The sequence below is a fragment of the Crocodylus siamensis genome, chromosome 4 (genome assembly GCF_052110815.1).
Source record: "Crocodylus siamensis isolate JL-2025a chromosome 4, ASM5211081v1, whole genome shotgun sequence".
Classification (NCBI taxonomy): Eukaryota; Metazoa; Chordata; order Crocodylia; family Crocodylidae; genus Crocodylus; species Crocodylus siamensis.
Window position 1 is genome coordinate 209,352,008 of NC_143398.1, and position 20,285 is coordinate 209,372,292.

Consider the following 20,285-nt stretch of genomic DNA (forward strand, 5'->3'; position numbering starts at 1 on the left):
CCCGGGCGCAGGGGGTGGAGCGGAGCTTGGCGGGGCGGCTGCGTTTCCCTTCGCTGTGCGAGCAGCCGCGAGGAGCGTGGCCTGCTCCCGCGGGGAGTCTAGGTGAGAGCCGGCACGGCCCCTTGCCCAGCACCCTGTGGCGCGGCCTGCGGCGCTGCCGCACGGCCCCCTGCCTACCCCTTGTGCCCGCAGAGCGGGGCGCCGGGCTGCCGCCGCCTCCTGCCGAGGTCCTGGCCGCGCTCTCCCCCTCGCCTCTTCATTTCCGTACTCCAGGTCTTGGCCCCACCGCGGCCGGGACCTCCTGGTCAGCCTCCTCCGGGCGCTGGTGAAGCTGGCCTGCACCTGCCCGGGAAGGAGGCTGTGGCCGGGAGAGTCTCCGGGGCCACAGCCTTTGCGCGGCGCGGTTCCTGTCTGCAGGCAGTGTCACTGCCCTGTCCTCTGGCTCCTTGGGTGCTGTCGGGGGGGTGCCATCTGCAGTGCTCTGCTTGGTGTCCCCCCTTGTTGCGCTTGTTTTGTACCTTTCCCTTTTACTCATGTCTCTGTTTTCTTTTAGCTGTCCCCACTAACCACTTGATCTATACCTAGGACCTATCTATCCATTTCAAGACAGTTCAAGGAGCCCTGAAATGATTGCTTTTTTTTATGGCTGCAGTTAGAGGCATAGCAAACATTCATCGGTTAGAGACGCAGTGTAGACTTTCTGTAGGTAGGCATATTTATTGGGTCCCTCTAAATTGGCAGGGGGCTGGTTGCAGCCCTCCAGGCCATTCTAATCAGCCCACAGGGCCCCTAAAAAATTTAGAAAATTACTATTTATCTGCCCCTGGCTGCCTGTCATGTGGGCCCTGGATGGCTTGCCAAAACTCAGTAAGCAGCTGTCCATCCAAAATAATTGCCTGTCCTTGCTCTAAATCCATACTCCAGGTAAGTGATGATTTCCTTTCCCCTGCCCTCCCCTTTTATTTTTTTCAGTTTCAGTTCTGAGCCTGTGTAAACAGGGAATGCTCTGAGGCTTGGCATGGAATCCAAGGTGGGTCTTCTTTTCTTTTGTTTAAATAAGTAGTAAGTTAAATTGCTAGTCTATAGTATCTACCACAACTATTCTTTGTCTAGAGAAAGGTTTCTGCATTTCCATGGTGAAATATTGGGGACATAAAACAAAATGAATAATGCAAGTATTACAGCTCAGTTTTGCAAGGGACTGAATGTTTTCAACTCTCAATGATTTCAGAAAGAACTAAGGTGAGTATCAGTATCTTGAGAGAGGAAACCCTTAGTGAGTGGTGTATGCAATCCTGAACCCAACAGAAAAGTAAAGGTAAACCCAGAGATTCGAAAAGGAATCCATAGAGCTAAAAATGTTCTGTTGTGTTCTTTGTGAGTTCTTTGCCACAGAAGAATTGCTCTGTTATTTTTTTTCTGTGATTTAAAAAATGAGTAAAAGCTAAAAGCTGACACTTGCTTAGGTGTGCCTTAAGTCTAATGAGGGGTGCCTTGAGCTTAAAAAGGTAAAGAACTTGTTAAACACACTGTCAGATCTGGCACTGATTCAGCTTCAAGTGAAGATATAGTGCCTTTGGAATAATTTCAGTGCTGTCAACCATCTTTCAACACTTGTGGTGCTGATATAAAGATTCCTCTGGTACTGACTCAGTACTGTAATCCATGGTGCAGAAACTGCCAGTACTAGCAACTTCTGTAGGGGTGTCCTTTGTTACTGACCAGCTTTTGGAGTCTTTTCAGATGTCTGCTGAAATCTGTGTTGAAAACAGAACCTGGGAGACGTCTAATTTAAACTAACTTTCCAACTTTTGAGATTCTGAGGAAAATGTTAGCTCTCCTTATCTCCATATGTTTACATGGTTTTTTGAGGATATGGATCTCCACTTTAAGGGGGTTTTGGTTTTTAATGTCTGCTATTTAAGAGTCTTGCTTTCTTCAGTTACTTTTAGAGAAGACCCTTCTCTTCTGTCATCACCCATATCATCTCTCAGTTGCTCTAGACCCAGAGATCACCCTGGAAGAGACTAAGCCAACTATGTGGATGAATCTATCTGCACCTTGATTGTTGGGTTCTTAAGTGCCGTTTCTGTTTCACTTAGCCCACTTCAGTTAGAGCATTTTTAGTGTATTGTTATGTTTATGATCATTTATACAAAGGACAACACTTGGACCCTGCAAATCCTCATGCCACTAGCCAAAAAGATAGACCTCACCACCCTCCTCAGCTTCTTGAAGCTCATGGCTGTGAGTTGGAAGTCTCCATTTGCTTTTAGCCCGTTGTTTGCTTTCAAGGTGTTTTCCCTTAATCTTCTGTAAACAGTAATTTAGGTACTGTTAGTCTTAGGTAGGTAATGTTCCTGTTCCTGGAACAAACATTCATTCTATATTTTATCAAAAACTGAGGTGGCTTTGACAATGGCTGTGTTGGCAGAAGTTCTCAGTCTATAGTTACCAGCTTCCTAGGGCGCTATACCCATGAGTGGTCCCTCTACTTTGTAGGCCGCACCAAGGCACATCAGGCATGAGAGAGAGAGAAGAACTTTATTCTTCATTTTCTTTTAAGAAAAGGACACACAAGTCTGAGAAAGGGAGATAGAGGTTGGCTAAACAATTAACCCTACTTCTGACCAGAATACTTGCACTGATGAGCAAACTATTCACATCTAGGAGAGATCCTTTATTATAGTTTTATTACCAGAAAAAGGAAAAAGTCTTGCTTTGAGAAGTTGTTTTCACTTCATAGGACCCTGTCATATAGTCCCTGAGGTTGAAGAACAAAAGCCTGTATTGAGACTGCCACCTGCCTACAAAAATGCACCTGTCCTACACAGCCCTATTTTCAGGACTGATTAGAAACTAATTGTCAGGGGAAAGTAAACACTAATAATGAAATACAAAAACAAAATAAATTAAAATGTTATGCAATTTTCCATCCAATCTGTGCAAACTATGGATTTACCAAGTGCTGTAGATCCTTGAGGAAAATAAGTTTGACTCTGCCTTTAGACATTAGAAAAGTGTTAGTTGCATGGTTCTTTTAAAACAGACCTGGCAAATTTCAAATTATATTCTTCCACAAACGATTATGGAATAATTTAACAGTGTACAATAAGCACTCTGAAATAAGATTCTAATCTGTAGAGCATTTTGCAGCTCTATTCTCAGGCACATTAAAATGTAAATTCTGTTGTAACCTCTGCCATCATGGTGATTCATAGACGTTAGGGTCAGAAGGGACCTCAATAGATCATTGAATCTGACCCCCTGCATAGGAAGGCAAGTGTGCTGAGTTCAGATAACCCCACCCAGATGCCTGTCTAACCTCCTCTTGAAGATCCCCAGGGTAGGGGAGAGCACCACCTCCCTTGGGAGCCCATTCCAGATTTTGGCCACTCTTAACTGTGAAGAAGTTCCTCCTAATGTCCAGTCTAAATCTGCTTTCTGCTAGCTTAAGGCCATTATTTCGTGTGATTCCCCAGGAGTGCCTTGGTGAGTAGAGCCTCACCAATTCCCTTCTGCACCCCCATGATGAATTTATAGGCAGCCACAAGGTTGCCTCAGCCTTCTCTTGCAGAGGCTGAAGAGGTCCAGGTGCCCTAGTCTCCCCTCGTAGGGCTTGGTCTGCAAACCCTTAACCATACGAGTGGCCCTTCTCTGGACCCTCTCCAGGTTATCCACATCTCTCTTGAAGTGTGGTGCCCAAAACTGGACACAATATTCCAACTGCAGTCCGACCAGCACCCAAAAAAGGGAAGTATCACCTCCTTGGTTCTATTTGTCATGCATCTGCTGATGCATGATGAAGTGCAGTTAGCTTTGCTGATGACTTCATCACACTGACAACTCATGCATCTCGGAGTCCACTAGGACTCCGAGATCCCTTTCCGCTTCTGTGCTGCCAAGCAGGTCATTTCCTAGGTAATAGGCGTGCTGGACATTTTTCCTCCCTAGGTGCAGCACTTTGCATTTCTCCTTGTTAAATCGCATTCTTTTGTTTTCTGCCCATTTGTCCAACCTGTCCAGGTTTGCCTGTAGTTGTTCCCTGCTCGCTGGTGTGTCCACTTCTCCCCACAGTTTTGTATCATCCGCAAACTTGGACAGAGTATGCTTCACTTGCTCATCCAAGTCACTGATGAAGACATTGAAGAGTATCGGTCCGAGGACCGAGCCGTGCGGGACCCTGCTGCCCATGTTCTTCCAGGTCGATACCGACCTGTCCATCACCACTCTCTGGGTATGACCCTTTAGCCAATTTGCCACCCACTGGACTGTGTAATCATCCAAGTCACAGCCTCTTAATTTGTTCACCAGTATGGGGTGTGGTGCTGTATCGAAGGCCTTCCTGAAGTCTAAGTAAATGATATCTACCCCTACTCCTGCATGTTTTGTAGCCTGGTCATAAAAGAGACTAGATTAGTCGGGCATGATCTACCTGCTACAAACCCATGCTAGTTTCCCCTCAGCATAATTTTTCCTGCTGGGCTCTCTGATATATGAGCCTTAATTATCTTTTCAAAGACTTTACCAAGGTTGGAGATGAGACTGACTGGCCTGTAGTTGCTTGGATCCTCCTTCCTCCCCTTCTTGAAAATAGGGACCACACTGGCCCTTTTCCAGTCCTCCGGGACCTGACCTGTGCACCACGAGTGCTCAAATATTCTTGCTGGTGGCTGTACAGTGACATCAGCCAGTGCCTTCAGTACCCTTGGATAGAGCTCATCTGGGTCTGCCGACTCCAACGAATCCAGTCCTTCCAAGTGACTCTGCACCATCTCAAAGTCAATGCTTGGTAGTCTGGGGCTCTGCTGTTGTCTCTCTCTGATTCCATTGTGAGGCTTGTTTTGCCCCTCGTTTAGCAATACTGAGGGAAATAATTCATTGAGGAGTTCAGCCTTGTCCCCCCCGTCTACTACCAATTGCTTTTGCCCATTCAGTAGTGGTCCTATACCTCCCTGGGCCTTCCTTTTACTCCCTATATATCTGAAAAACAATTTTTTGTTATCCTTAACTTGGGATGCCATCCTCAGTTCCATGGTAGTTTTGGCCTTTCTAACTGCCTCCCTACAACTGCAAACTGAGGCACATATACACAGTGTACTCCTATTTAGTAATCTCTCCCTGTTTCCACTGCTTATATGCCCCCCTTTTTGCCCTTAGGTGGCTCTGGATTTCTCTGGTCATCCAAGGAAGCCTCTTGGCCCCTTTTCCCCTGCATCGGGATCATCTTCTGTGCCCGAAGGATCGCTTCCTTAAGGCACAGCCACCCTTTCTGGGCTCCCATCTCTCCAAAGAGATGGGACCTCCAAAGAGAGATGGGAGCCCAGTGCTGCAATGCATCATTGACTCAATGCCTGAGCTCGCTGAAGTCAGCCTTTCTAAAGTCTAGCACTTCCACCCTACTAGTTATCTTTCCCACTCTGCGCCTTATGATGAATTCTATTATTTGGTGGTCAGTGTCCCCCAGGTGACCACTGATCTGTAGGTCCCCTACCATCTCATCCCCCATTGCCAATACCAGGTCCGGTAAGGCATTCCCCCTAGTACCTCCTGCATCAGGTGGAGGCCCTGCACACAGGATAGGAACCTGCGTGAACGGTGGAAATATGCTGTCTGTGTCTCCCAGCAGATGTCAGGGTAGTTTAGGTCCCCCATGACTACTGCTTCCCTAGTCTTTATGGTCTCTGAGAGCTGCCTCAGGAGTTTCAAATCTAGGTCTTCCCCTTGGTGTGGGGGTTTGTAGCAGACCCCTACCACCAAATCCCTTTCCCCTTGACCTCCATGTATCTAATCCACAATCCTTCTACTTTCTCTTCCTCCAGCTCCATTTTGATAAGGGTTGATGTATAACGCTCCTTGACATAGAGCATATCCCCCGCCCCCTCTCCTCCCTACTATATCCTTTTTGTACAGCTTATAGCCCTCAGTGAGTACCACCCAGTCATGAGTAGAGTCCCACCAGGTTTCTGTTAACACCACTAAGTTGTATTTTCTGCAAGCTACTGCTCTGCCTTATATTGTGGTATCACAGTAAGGTCTGGTGAAAGAAATAATGGTAAAAGTTAGTCCCATATGCTTTAAGGGTATTTTTTATATTTTCTTAGTTAGGAACTGACTTGTATTCTAATTGTTCTAGTAAACTTTTGTATAGTGGGATAGCCTTGGAAATTGGTACTTGGTGACAGAGTTTTGGGGGGGGGAACCCCATTTGGATTTGAAGTTAGTTTAGCCCAATCAGGCTGCATTTGTCTACATGCAGTGTTTTTGATTTTCTTAAGAATAGCTCATTAAAAAGAATACGTCACTTCATGCCTTTGCAATCCCTGTGTTGCAGATGGTTGTGGGTTTTATCCCTTCAAATATGTCCTACTAACCTAGGTCATCTAACCTGCTGCCTTCTGTCCTGGCTCTGGCTGAGGTGGTGAGTCTTCCTGTGGCAGCAGGCAGCTCTTGGGAAGAACAGTACTATGAGCAGAATCCCTGCCACTGTGTCCACAGCCAGGATAAAAGACTTGGATCAGTGGGCTCTGGCTGCAGTGGTGGAACTTCTGACTGTTGTGCTGGACCTGTCCATGCCCCCAGCTCTTACTGGAGCATTGGTTGCCACCACAGAAAGATGGACCTCCTTGCCAGAGCCTTGACTCTGGCTGTAGTGGCTGGGCATGCTTGTGATGCTGCTGGGCTGCCACTGCCCAAGCTTTCACTGGGGCATGTGCTGTTACTGTAGGAACTTGCAGTCTTGCTTGGTTTGTGAACACCTGGCTGTTACTGTAGTGCTGGCTGCCTCTGTGAGAAGTTTCATAGTTAATAGGGTCAGAAGGGACCTGAGCAGATCATCAAGTCTGACCCCCTGCCATGGCAGGAAAGAGTACTGGTGTCAAACGATCCCAGCAAGGTGACTGTCGTGCCTTGTCTTAAAGACCCCCAGGGTAGGAGCCAGCACCACTTCTCTTGGAAGTTGGTTCCAGATCCTAGCCGCCCTGACAGTGAAGTAGCGCCTCCTGATGTCTAATCTGAATTTACCCTCTGCCAGCTTGTGACCGTTATTTCTAGTTACTCCTGGTAGTGCTCGGGGAAACAGGGACTCCCCCAGTGCCTGCTGATCCCCTCTGACTAGTTCATAACAGGCCACTAGATCCCCCCCTCCAGCCTCCACAAGAGAAGGCTGAACAGGTCCAGGTCCCATAGCCTGTCCTCATAGGGCCTGCCCTGCTGCCCCCGATCATGTGTGTGGCCCTCGTCTGGACCCTCTACATGTTGTCCACACCCCTCTTGAAGTGCGGTGCCCAGAACTGGATGCAGTACTTCAGCTGCAACCTGACCAGTGACGCATAGAGGGGGAGTATCACCTCCTTGGATCTGCTTGAGATGCATCTGTGACAAGGTGAGGTTGGCCTTCCTGACTGCATCCCCACACTGCCTGCCCATATTCATCTTGGCATCAATGATGACTCCAAGATCCTTTTCTGCCTCTGTACTGATGATAAGGGAGTTCCCCAGCCTGTAGGTGTGGTGCTGGTTCTTCGTCCCCAGGTGCATCACCTTGCACTTGTCAGTGTTGAATCCCATCCTATTCTCATTCACCCACCCCTGTAACCTGTCTGGGTCCGATTTGTAGCCTATTCTATCCTTCTAACGTGCCCATATCCCCCCCACATCTTAGTGCCATCAGCAAATTTGAACAGGGTGCTTTATACCTCCTCATCCAAATCACTGATGAAGATGTTGAACAGCACGGGCCCCAGGATTGAGCCCTGTGGAACCCCACTGCCCACATCCCTCCAGGTCAAAAATGACCCATCCACCACCACTCTCTGGGTGCGGCCCTCCAGCCAGTTGGCGACCCATTTGACTGTGTCGGTGTCGACACCACAGTCCCCCAGTTTCTTAATGAGAACAGGGCGAGAGACGATGTCAAAGGCCTTCTGAAAGTCCAGGAAGACTATGTTCACTGCTACCCCTGCTTCTAATGATTTGGTGATCTGATCATAGAAGGCCACCAGGTTGGTCTGACAGGACCTGCCTCTAATGAAGCCGTGTTGGTTGCCCCTGAGCATAATCTCCCCTGCTGGCCCCTCATGGACATGTGCCAGAATAATTCTCTCAAAAAGCTTACCCAGGATTGAGGTAAGACTAACTGGCCTGTAGTTTCCTGGGTCCTCCTTCCTCCCTTTTTTTGAAGATGGGAACCACATTGGCCCTCTTCCAGTCCTCTGGCACCACACCAGAGCACCACAAGTGCTCATACAGCTGTGCCAGGGGTCCCGCAATGACCTCGGGTAATTCCCTCAGCCCTCTGGGGTGGAGATCGTCCGGACCAGCTGATTTAAATGCATCCAGTCTCTCCAGAAGTTCCCTGACTAGATCCTTCCTGACCCATGGCCTAGGTGGGTGCTTTTGTTGCAGGAAAGCAGGGCTTTCACCTATCACTGGTGGCAGAACTAAGAATGCAAGTGCCAGAGCCAAGGTGCAGCCCTTGGGCAGCTGAAAAGGAGAGTGTGGCTCTCCAACTAATTTGGGTTTGATACCTCCTATTGTACACTGATCGTGACACAGATGTGCATAGGTTCAAGTACTCCTTCACTATTTCTGAATATCTCCATACCTCATCACATCACGTCTTTATATTCTTTTATACAGAGAGCCTGACCAGTGTTGTTAGGTCCAGGGAAAGGCAGATGTGGTAGCTGAGTAGTAATGAAATTTTTTTTTTTAAAAGAATTGCTTTTTGTTTCTCCTAGTACTACCAACCACCTCCCAAAAAAACAAGGGAATTGACTACCAAAGTGTATTACGTAGTTAAGGTTGACCAGTAGTAGTACTTCATGTCCTTCCAAACCTGTTCTTAGAGGTCTAAAAATGGATAGAGGAGTACTGCAAATCTTCACAGCAAGAATAAACAGTTGTGGTTTCAAACCTACATAACTCAGCACAGAAATGAGGAGTCTCTATCTTAGCCACTGGCAGCATACATCATTTATGCACTGAAATATATACATATAAATGAGAATCTGTAAGATAGCTCTGTTATTTTTTGTAGCGTGCTCTACTTGGTCATTATTCAAGCTTGCTTATTATAAGCCAGTCCTGGCTGAAATATACAGTTTACCTTTGCTAGCTGTTAGCTTTGTTTTCTGATATTCTGAACCTTAAATACAGATAGTTACTTTCAGCATTCTACAGGAATAGGAAGCACTGGTGATCAACCTTTTTTTTGTTTTTGTTAAAAGGTGGGCCATGTATATAGATAGTTTGTGTTGCTTTCTTGTGTCTCTTTCGCTATTTTTTTTTTATGTTGCTTCAAGAGAAATAATCACAAATATTTAAACAAAAAATTACGGGTAGGGTTTTAGAGTTATTACTAAGTCATCTTAACAATAAATCAAGGTGTTAAGGTTTTTATTATTTCATCTGAAAATATATGCTGTAACCTAGACATCTTTTCTTTTTTATTGTTTCTCTCCCTGAAGACAAGGAAGACTATATGCTGTAATTTGTGAATAACAAAGTTACCTTCTTAAAATTGTTTTCTGTTGCTGTTAAGTAAGTATCTGGAATGAATTACTTATTTGGAACAAATGGAAGGGAGGACTCCAGTGTCTATTTATGCTTACTGTCTTTGTACTTATTTCTGTGTGATCTACAATATTATTAGGGGTGTGCCACTAGAGATTTTTGGGGCCAATACCAATATCCAACTTTTAAGGAGGCATATCGGATGGAAGCGTGGCTCATTGAGGGTGGGCGGGTGGGGTTTCTTTTCACCAGGGCTGTGCTTGGGGTAGAAGCTATGGAGGGGGCCACCCCAAATTTCACTGTAGCCCTGTTCCCAGTGCTGCTGCATGCCTGGTGCAGCCCTGGCTCTTCCCAGTTCAACTCCCGCCTACTCCTATGTGGGGCGTGAGGCAGAGGCATGGCTCATTGGGAGGGGCAGCTTCTTTCCAATGCTGCCATGCAGCCTCAGCTCTTCCTGGCACATGGGCGGGGGTTGAGCTAGAAAGAGCTGGGGCTGTGCCAAGCATGCAGCAGCACTGGGAGTGGGACTACAGCATCCCCCTCCATAGCCCCTGCTCTAAGCCCAGCTCCTAGCGAGAAGAGCTTGGCTGCAGCCTGCCCACTTGCCCCATGCAGATCCAGAGGGCACATGCCCACCCCGCTCTCTGCCTTCCTGGCTGCCCCCTCTCCCCCTGCCCACGGCAAACCATGCTGCAGTCCTGCACCCTGCCCCTTCCCTCACCGCAGGGGGTGTTGATCTGCCCTCTTCCCCTTCCACCACAACAGACTTACCAGTTGGAGGCAGCTCTCCACGCTGCTGGACTCTGCTCCTTGCTGCCTGAGTGCTGTGGCCAAATTATTGGCCAAATTGTCAATCCCATTGAGCTGTTTTCCAGTGCAGCCAATTTTCTTTATATCAGTTTCAATCTGATATCCAGCCAGCAAACCTCTAAATTATTATTATTCTTGATGTCCTTCTTAGTGCCCTTTAAAGGTTCTTCGGTGAAAAAGACATTGAAAGAAGCTGCTTAGGATAGTTGTGTAATCTCCCTCAAGAGATTGGGGCTTTTCAAGAAAAGGCTGGATAACCATACACTTATGGTTTAAGGTAGGGGTGTTGAAACTCCAAGCTGCTGGCCAGATTTGGACCCTGGCACTGGATCATCTGGCCTGTGGGGCTCCTCATGGGCCTGTATGTTAGATCTGGAACACGGGACAGTCCAGGGTTCTAGAGCCCTGTCTCTACATGTGGGGGTGGCGCAGGGCAGGATGTGGGTGGTATGGTCTAGATCTAAACATGTGGGCCTGATCCTAGGGTGTAAAGTATTACCAGCTAGCATGTTGATCAGACCATGGTAGCAGTAAAACGTCAAAGGAATTGATACCTATAAGCTAAGTACAAACAGTCAAAAAGCCCAAGGCTGAATTGATTCAATTTTTTCAAGTTGGCCTGAGCTGCATAGATTGAACGGATAAACAAGTGAACAGACATATACTTTTGATTCTGGAAATGTAGCCACATGTAGCCCAGGCCAGAAGCTGGGGAGTGCTACAGCATGGCTCCCTGCTTGGCTGGAGCAGGCAGTTTAGGCCAAGGCTAGCCACCCACCCTGCGAGGAGGGAGGGTAGATGCAAAGCATCCTGGGATGCTGGGGGACTGAGTTCACTTAAATCTGGAGGGGATCTGGGACAGAAATTTAATAAACTGATTTAGCCTAAATAAGTTAAGTCTTGTACTACATCGATCCAGGATTATCTTAAACCAGTTTCAGCTGTTTTGTAAGCAATTCTTGTGCGCTGAACTTCTGTTGTGTTACAGATTTGAACTAGTTTTCCATCACTTATGCTAGTTTGTGTATGATTTTTATCCCTAGCCATGGTATTTAAATACAAGTTAGTGAATTATCTGAAGTCAGTGATCTCATTTTCTGTAGATGTACAAACATAGATTTCATAGATGTTTAAGGTCAGAAGGGACCTTAGTAGATCGAGTCCAACCCCCTGCGCTGGGCAAGAAAGAGCGCTGGGGTCAGGTGACCCCAGCCAGATGCTTGTCCAGTCTCCTCTTAAAGACCTCCAAAGTAGGGGACAGCGCCACTTCCCTTGGAAGCCCATTCCAGATTCTGGTAACCTTTACCGCAAAGAAGTTCTTCCTGATGTCTAATCTACATCTGCTTTCTGTCTGTTCATGGCCGTTGTTTCTAGTAACATCAAGGAGTGCCCTGGTAAACAGAGCATCTCCTATTCCTTGCTGTCACCTCCTGACGAATTTGTAGATTGCCACTAGATCTCCTCTCAGCCTTCTCTTGCACAAGCTAAAGAGATCCAGTTCCATCAATTTCTTCTCCTAGGATCTCCAGGCCCCTAACCATCCAAGTGGCCCTCCTCTGCACCCTCCCCAGGTTTTCCGCATCTCTCTTGAAGTGTGGAGCCCAAAACTGAATGCAGTACTCCAGCTGTGGCCTTACCAATGCTGCGTAGAGGGGAAGTATCACCTCCCTAGACCTGTTCATGATGCACCTGCTAATGTGTGATAGAGTGTGGTTAGCTTTATTGATCACTTTGTCAGGTTAACAATTCATGTTCATCTTGGAATTGACTACAACTCTGAGATCCTGCTGTGCAGAAATTACTCAAGACTGACTTACTACCTAGATATGTTTCAGCAAGCATCATAAAAAAACAGTTGCATAAGAATAGTAACAAAAGCATAAGTATCTACTGTGTTCTTCATGCATGTACCATCTGATTGCAGCTAAAATACAGGTTGTGAAACTACGCTTGTCAAATGTGTTGCAGGAAAAATCAGCATTTTCATGCTAGTTTGTTGTTGAACCCTTAGTTTTTGCTTGCATTAATTAAATGTTGTAATACTTGGCTTTGAAAACAGGAGGGTTTTTCTTGGAACAACAATTCATTGTATTCCCCGTTAGGCAGTGGATAACACTGTTGAGCTGAATCATCATCTTATTATGGTTCCTTTGTCGTCTAATGCCAGAATTTCAAAAACTCTAATAATCTGCTAGATCACGGTGGTTCAAAATTTTGTTTATGGGGAGAAAAGGGTTTCCTCGATAGAGGGAATATAGAGAAGGTAGGGATTCATTGTTTTCCTGAAGAGAGAGACTAGCTAGATCTGCTGCATTTCCACAAATGAAGCTGAGAGAATGAAAAGTAGGCCAGTGATCATCAGGGATCTGGGTTTTCCACTTCCCACAGAAAAAAACCTGTATTTTCCCTTTTGCCTAAGAAACATGGATTTTTCATTTTGACACACAAACATGCAGATTCTACTCTTTCACAGAGAGCTCTCTGCAGGCTGGCAGAGTACCAGCCTGCAAGGGGCTGTGGTGAGTGGGTGGACGGCAGTCAGGCAGGGGATACCATGTGCAATGTACATGCATAAACAGCCACCTGGCAGCTTGGAAAGTAGCTCCCACAGGTAAGTTGGGGGGCGGGAGGGATTGAGGCCCCCATAAAGAGGGAGGCATGAAGTCATGCAGAGCTCGGGCTGGGGCTGCTGCCCACCAGGTGGTGTGGGGGGCTTGGGGCCCAGGACAACAGTGCATGCCTACAGGACCCCAGCAGGGGTAGCTGTGGGTACAGGACAGTGCTGTGGGTAGCTTGTCTAGGGGATGGGGGTGGGGTGGGGCTGGCTCCTCACCACTGTGCACACTCCCAGGGGGAGGCAGGAGTATCTGTGCTTGGGGCAGTGGTGGGCTGCTGTGGGCTCGGGCTCCCTGCCCTGCTGCCCTCCCCCAGGGCTGCCTTAGCCCAGCAGGTGGGACCTGGCACAGCAGAGCACAGTGGAGCCAGGCAGGAAATCTTGTTGCTGCCACTGCAAGTACCATGCTGCCCTGATGAGGTGCCCCCTCCCACCCAGCAGCAGCAGGGATGGTGGAGCAGGGTTGTGACCCTTGAAGGACTGGGTTAGGCAGGGGTGTGTTGCCAGGGCGGCACAGTGCTTGCAGCAACAAGCTTCTCTGTCCTGCCATGCCAGGTCCAGCCCACTGGGCTGCAGAGGCCTTAGGGGAGGGCAGCAGGGTGGGGAGCCTGGAGCAGGCAGCCTGCCCCTGACCCACACATGTATCTGGGGGCACGGGTCCCCCCTACTCTCCCAGGAGTGCATGCTGCAGTGGGGAGCCAGCCTCCCCCCACCCAAGCCCACAGCAGGCAGCCCCCCCCACACCTGCATGGGCTCTGCTCTGGCTGTGCTGCCTATATGGGGGGAGCTGGGTTCCCTGCTCAGGCTGCAGCAGCTGCTGTTTCTCACAGGCAACAGTCAAAGCTTGGGTGCTGCTGTGGGGGGCAGGGGGGCTGTCAATCCAGGTCCCTGGCTCAGTAGCTTTGGTAGATGAGTGCCCACTCTAGCAGTGTTGGGGGAGAGGGGGCTATGGGTAGAAGGCAAGGGGCACTGGCAGGGGCAGAGTAAAGGGCCTGGAGCTGTGTGCTGGTGGGCTAAGGGGGGCAAGGGGAACTGATTTTCCATGATGAATCCCAGAATCAAATACCAAAATGTATAGGAACTTAGAATTTATTTTACTATTGTGACTGAGGCACTGGTAGGCTTCCGAATTGCTTTAAAATTGTAAATATATCAATAAAACATTGTGTTCAATGCACTGCAGCCCCAGGGTCAAGTCTCCGACATTGCCTGGTGAGCAGCAGCCCCAGCCCCAGTCCTGCACAACTCCATCCCCACTCCCTCCTTATTGGTGTCTCAATCTCTTCCCCCCCAACTTAGCTGTGGGAGCTGCTCTCCAGGCTGCCATATATGTGTGTGTATGTGTATATGTTGATGTAGATATGTATATGTATGTCTAGATGATTAGCAGGGATTCTGTGTATATGTATGTCTAGATGATGTATGTGTATATGTATGTCTAGATCAGGGTGTCCAACCTTTTTGATTGTGGGGCCGGATCATGAACTTTTTATCACCCAGTGGGCTGGCAGGAGCAGGCGCTCATGTGGCCTGTCAAGCTCAGTTGTGGCCTGGGGGCACAGGGGTCAAGGGGTGCTGCCTGACCCCACCATGTCCTCCCTGCCACCTGGACGGCCTCGAGGATGCTCCCACACCTGTGCACCTGGGCTCAGCAGCCAGGGGGACATGTGGGGACTCTACAGGGGCGTTGCAGGATGTGCAGGGACACCCCCCTGCTCCCTCTCCCATCCCCCCCCAGGTCAGCCCAAGCCCAAGCGGCAGGAGTCCCTCTCCAGGGCCCGCGATTCACCACCCCCAGTGCAATGTCTGTGAGCGCAGGGGGAGGTGGGAGCGGAGCTGACTTCCTGCCTCGACAGCCACAGCAGTGGCAGCATCTCCCGCAGGCCCGGCCACAGCACCCCCTGCGCCTGCCTGCCTGCTACACTGTGACCTGCTCCAGCCCATGCAGCCGGCAGGGGTGGGGCCAGCATACAAATGAGGAAGGGAGGGGTGGGGTGAGGAAGAGACACGGTGAAATGAGGGGGGAGGGGAGGAGCCACACCATGTTGGCAACATCAAGCTGACACGGTGTGTGTGGGAACCTTGTCCCTTCCTCAGCCCTTCAGCAGCTGTTAGGAAGCTGCTGAGGGCTGGGGGAGGGACAAGGGGTGGGAATGAAAGTAAACATTCCCCTCGCAGCACCGTGGGCCACAGAAAATGGCTTGGTGGGCCACTTGGATGGCCCGCAGCCGTATGTTGGACAAGCCTAATCTAGATGATTAGCAGATATTCTGGTTTTCCCTGATTTATTTAAAAAAAAAAAAAAAGCAAACTGTATATATGCACACATGCGCGTGCTCACACGTGTGTGTATATATGTATATACATGTGGCATTTCATTTTAATCATGGACTTTCAGGGTTGTATCGGAGAATTTGTTTTGTTTTGTTTTTTAAATCGGGGGAGAAAACCAGAATCCCTGCTAATCATCTAGATGAAGATGAGGGGCAAGGTGGAAAGCTGAATACCCAGTAGGGCTGTGCAAAACAACACTGTTTCATTTCAACTTCCATTTTGCTGTTTCAAAGGGACGGTATCTCATTTCATCATTTTGTTTAGTTTTGAAGCACTGTTCCATTTTTTGTCAAAACTGTTTCACTGTATACATAATAGGTTATAATGGGGAATCATGAAAATGCCTAGAACTTTGTCATTTATTGCCTGAGTTAGATGAAAATTGCAGGGATGGTAGCCCCTTTAGAGGGCATGAAGTCTGCCAAGTTCCAAGGAGATAGGTGCAGGGGTTTTTGGGAAACTGTACTTCAAACTGCTATAAAAGCAAACCTTGTGTCACTTGCCGGCAGCAACAGCCTCATGTCATCCTACGTGCAGATCTGGGGACCTGTGCCCCTGGGAGGGCTGTTGGGCTGTGCTGGACTCCTCCCAAGGGTGCAGGTCCCCAGATCTGTGCATGGGATAACAGGGGGCTGCAACAGGAGAGCCAATGGTGGAGCCAATTGGAGCACAACCGGGCGGTGGGAGGCTCCACAGCTCCACAGAGATGAGCCTGATGGCAGAAGGTACAGGACAGCCACTGGCCAGGACTGTGCTCCAAGCAGCTCTGCCAGCCCCATGGAGCTCACCCCAGTGGTGGGAGGTGGCGGGAGAGCCAGTGGCGGAGCTGCTCGCAGTGCAGCCCTGGCGAGCACAGCCCAGGGGCTGGAGGCTCCGCAGCCCCACAGAGCTGAGCCTGGCAGCAGGAGGCAGTGGCTCTCCACTGGCCAGGGCTGTGCTCCAAGTGGCTCCACCACTGGTTGTCCTGCCGCTGAGCTGTGCTCCATGGGGCTGGCAGAGCCACTTGGAGAACAACTATGGCTGTCCCCCACCTCCTGCCACCGGGCTGCTTCAAAACTCAAAATGTTTTGAAACTTTTGAAGCCCTCACTTCATTTCAAAGCTGTTTTGAGGCCTTTTGTTTCATTTTGATTTCACTGTTTCCAGCTCAAAACACATTGAAACAGCTTTGAAACTGAACACCCGTCAAAATTTTGCACAGCCCTAAGACCCAGGTGCAGCAGAGCTGTGATGAGTTGAAGGCCCCTAGACAATTGCAATGGGCTTTCCCAGTCTGAGACTACAGGGTGAAAAGAAGACCTTTCAGAGAAGAAGGGGGGAAGTGAGTTATGTTATTTTGGACTTTAGCGTGAAGTTGTGCAAATCTAGTGTAAAATAAACATGCATAGTTTGTGAGGAAGGAAGGTATTAGAAACTGTGTTCCTACTCAGTATAACTGAAGCTAGGATAACTAAGGTCCTGTTTACAGGACATCGTTACAACAACTTTTGTCTAATTTTACCCAAAGTATTACTAAACATAGACAAGAATTTATGAAGTGAAGCACTAAAAAAACCTTTAGGCAACCTTAATTATGTCATTTTCTAACTTTACTTTGAACCTATTAAATTTACACTTCATTTTGTATTTTGAAATGTAGTGTACATTTATAGAATATTCTGTGTTTGTTAATGCCTTTTCATTTTTTTTTGCAGGTGTTACCATTTCAAGAAGTATTCTTGTAACCAATTCTGTGCTAAGGACCGTCTTCAGTAGAGACTTCTATAAGGGTGATACATTTCTAATATTAGAATGGCTGTCAAAAGAATAAGACGACAGTTAAAGAGACTATTTTCCCACTGGAAACTTTGGAAGTTTAGCATTTTTATTTTTGTTTTTCTAATATGCTTATTCTTATTGCAAAGAGAAGTAGGTGTTCAAGACACTGAAAATGAACCAGGGATGAAGCCCATTGTGGGAAAGAAAAGTAATGTGCTGGACCTTGTGTTAAATGCTGTGAACAATATTAAAGCTGCAAACCCAAAAATGCAGATAAAAGCACCTGTTAGGCAAACCAAGATTCCTGGAGAAAGACACTGTTTACCAGGCTATTATACAGCAGTGGAACTGAAACCTTTTCTAGATCGACCTCCTCAGGACCCTCATGCTCCTGGAGCTTCTGGTAAAGCATTTAAAACTACCAATTTAAGTCCAGAAGAACAAAAAGAGAGAGAGCGCGGAGAAGAAAAACACTGCTTTAATGCATTTGCAAGCGACAGGATTTCTTTGCATCGGGACCTTGGCCCAGACACTCGACCTCCTGAGTATGTTGAAATCTTTACGTTATGAGGCCTTGCATGTAGAGACCAGGCAGATTCAGAAAGTGACTCTGTCCACTTTTTAATTACACAGAGCAATAAATCAATCCACTGGCATCACAGAATAATGTAAAACAGGGCTGGAAAGGAGCTCAACAAGTCCCATTCTTCAGCTAAATCAAAACAGTCAGGATCGATAGGAGATGGGAAGTCTCTCATTTATAAGTTGAGATTTGAATTGAAATGTGGATTAATTGAAAACTTGTTAAAAAATCCTATTTTTTTTGGATTTAGAGATTTTTAAGCAATAATATTCTAATGAGTTTCTTTGATTATATTCCTAACATTTAATTCTCAAAGACTTTTTTCCCCCTAAAATTTCCTTCTTTTAAAAAAAAAAAAAAAAAAAAAAAAGAAAACAAAAAAGAAAGAAAACAAAAACTTAGAGAAATGTCAAATAGAATTTGTATTGGATTTTGGAATAATATTCTAGAAGGGAATGAAAAATATAACTTTATTGTACATAACAAAAGGTTTTTCCATAATAAAGCAGGAACGGGGTGGTTTTTCCAATTACTGAATTAAATCCATTAGTCTTGCTGTCTAATAATTACCGAGAGAGAATCATAGAAGTAGGGTCAGAAGACACCTTATAGATCTTCAAGTCCGACCCCCTGCCAGGGCAGGAGAAAAAACTGGGCTCAAATGATCCCAGCAAGGTAGGCATCAAGCCTCCTCTTAAAGACCCCCAGGGTAGGAGCCAGCACCACTTCCCTTGGAAGTTGGTTCCAGATCCTAGTTGCCCTAACTGTGAAGTAGTTCTTGCAGATGTCTAATCTAAACCTCCTCTCCAACAACTTGTGGCTGTTATTCCTTGTTATGCCAGGGGGCGCTAGGGGAAATGAGGGCTCTCCCAAACCCTTCTGGTCCCCCCTTGTGAGTTTATAGACTGTCACCAGGTCCCCCCTCAGCCTTCTCTTGTGAAGGCTGAGCAGGTTCAGGTCCCGCAATCATTGTAGGGTCTGCCCTGTAGTCCCCGGATTGTGCAGGTGGCCCTCCTCTGGACCCTCTCAATGTTGTCCACATCTCTCCTGAAGTGGGGCGCACAGAACTGGACACAGTACTCCAGCTGTGGCCTGACCAGTGTTGCATAGAGGGGGAGGATCACCTCCTTGTCCCTGGTAGAGATGCACCTGTGGATGCACGACAAGGTCCGGTTAGCCCTTCCAACAGTGACCTTACATTGTCGGCCCATGTTCATCTTGGAGTCGATAATGACTCCAAGATCCCTTTCTGCCTCCATGCTCTCAAGAAGGGAGTTTCCCATCTTACAAGTGTGCTGCTGGTTACTACTGCTCAAGTGCAGCACCCTGTACTTGTCAGTGTTGAAGCGCATTCTGTTTTTGCTAGCCCACCCCTGTAACCTATCCAAGTCTTGCTGCAGTCTTTCCCTCCCTACAAGCATGCTCACCTCACCCCAAATTTTGGTATCATCAGCAAATTTAAACAGGTTGCTTTTCACCCCATTGTCCAAATCGCTGACAAAGAGATTGAACAGCACGAGCCCAAAGACCGAGCCCTGGGGGACTCTGCTGCCCACTTCCCTCGAGGTCGAATATGACCCATCCACCACTACCCTCTGAGTGTGACCCTTCAGCCAATCTGCAATCCATCTGACTGTGTAGGCATCAATGCCACAGTTGCCCAATTTTTTAATGAGGACGGGGTGGGAGACAGTGTCAAAGGCCTTGCTGAAGTCCAGAAAGACTACATCCATGGCAACACCTGCATCCAAGGCTTTTGTGACCTGATCATAAAAGGCAATCAGTTTAGTCTGACATGACCTGCCCCTAATGAAACCATGTTGGTTGCCCTTGAGCATCATCCCTGAAGCCGGTGCAGATGTTCTCCATTGCAGATGTGCTCCATGATGATCTTCTCAAAGAGTTTCCCTAGGATTGAGGTAAGACTGACGGGCCTATAGTTACCTGGGTCCTCCCTCCTCCCTTTTTTAAAGATGGGGACCATGTTGGCTACCTTCCAATCATCTGGCACCTGGCCTGAGCACCACGAGCACTCATAAAGCCGTGCCAAGGGCCCTGCAATAACCCCTGCTAGAATAAGTCTATTATTTCCCTGGAATCCTATATAACAGTAGTTCAAGCTTTTCAGAGTCAAGGCACCCTTTCATCACTTTTTTTAAAGTGGCAGCACCCCTGGCTGCACCCCTCCATTTCTCCCATAAGCAGGACTGCCCGGGTAGAAGTCTCCCACACACCTCTTTTGTGGGGGGGAGGGAATGGGCTAGGAAGGGCTACAGCTTAAGCCAATTCTGTCTGCTTTAGGGTTGCTTAAGCCAATTCTATCTGCTTTAGGGTTAAGTATGTTAATGTAGCAGGAGCATGTGTGTGCTGAAGCTCTCCGTACTTGGCAGGTTTTTTTTTTACCAGGTCATCAATGCAATAGCACTGGAACCCCAATTGAGATCCACTGCTATAGAAGTTTTACCAAAGGAGCTGTAAGTTCCTTAAGCAGTCCATATCTGTAGTATAAAACGTGCATTCTCTGTTGGATGTTCTTCTAGTGGTTGTAAATTTCCTGAGCTGCTGCTCTTAGCCTGTAAAATTCAACATGCCATCGCTATGCCTATTCAGACTGCAAAATCCATAGGCAGAGAGAGACTTGCAGAATATGCAGGCTGAGCTCCGTAAGAGT

General features: G+C 47.6%; 1 protein-coding gene across 4 annotated transcripts in view; it reads left to right on the forward strand.

Moving 5' to 3' along the window:
* The window catches only part of GALNT3 (polypeptide N-acetylgalactosaminyltransferase 3), a 41,502-nt gene that overhangs the window by 681 nt on the left and 20,536 nt on the right, over positions 1 to 20,285 (forward strand). For 2 of the 4 annotated variants that reach the window (XM_090045585.1, XM_090045582.1), the window contains exons 2-3: positions 973 to 1,030; positions 16,968 to 17,576. In XM_090045585.1, coding sequence (XP_089901711.1) covers positions 17,065 to 17,576 — 512 coding nt within the window. In that variant the 5' untranslated portion in view covers positions 973 to 1,030; positions 16,968 to 17,064. Of the gene's footprint in view, positions 1 to 43; positions 103 to 972; positions 1,031 to 16,967; positions 17,577 to 20,285 lie in introns of those variants that run through there. The other 2 variants (XM_090045583.1, XM_090045584.1) reach the window with 2 other exon arrangements.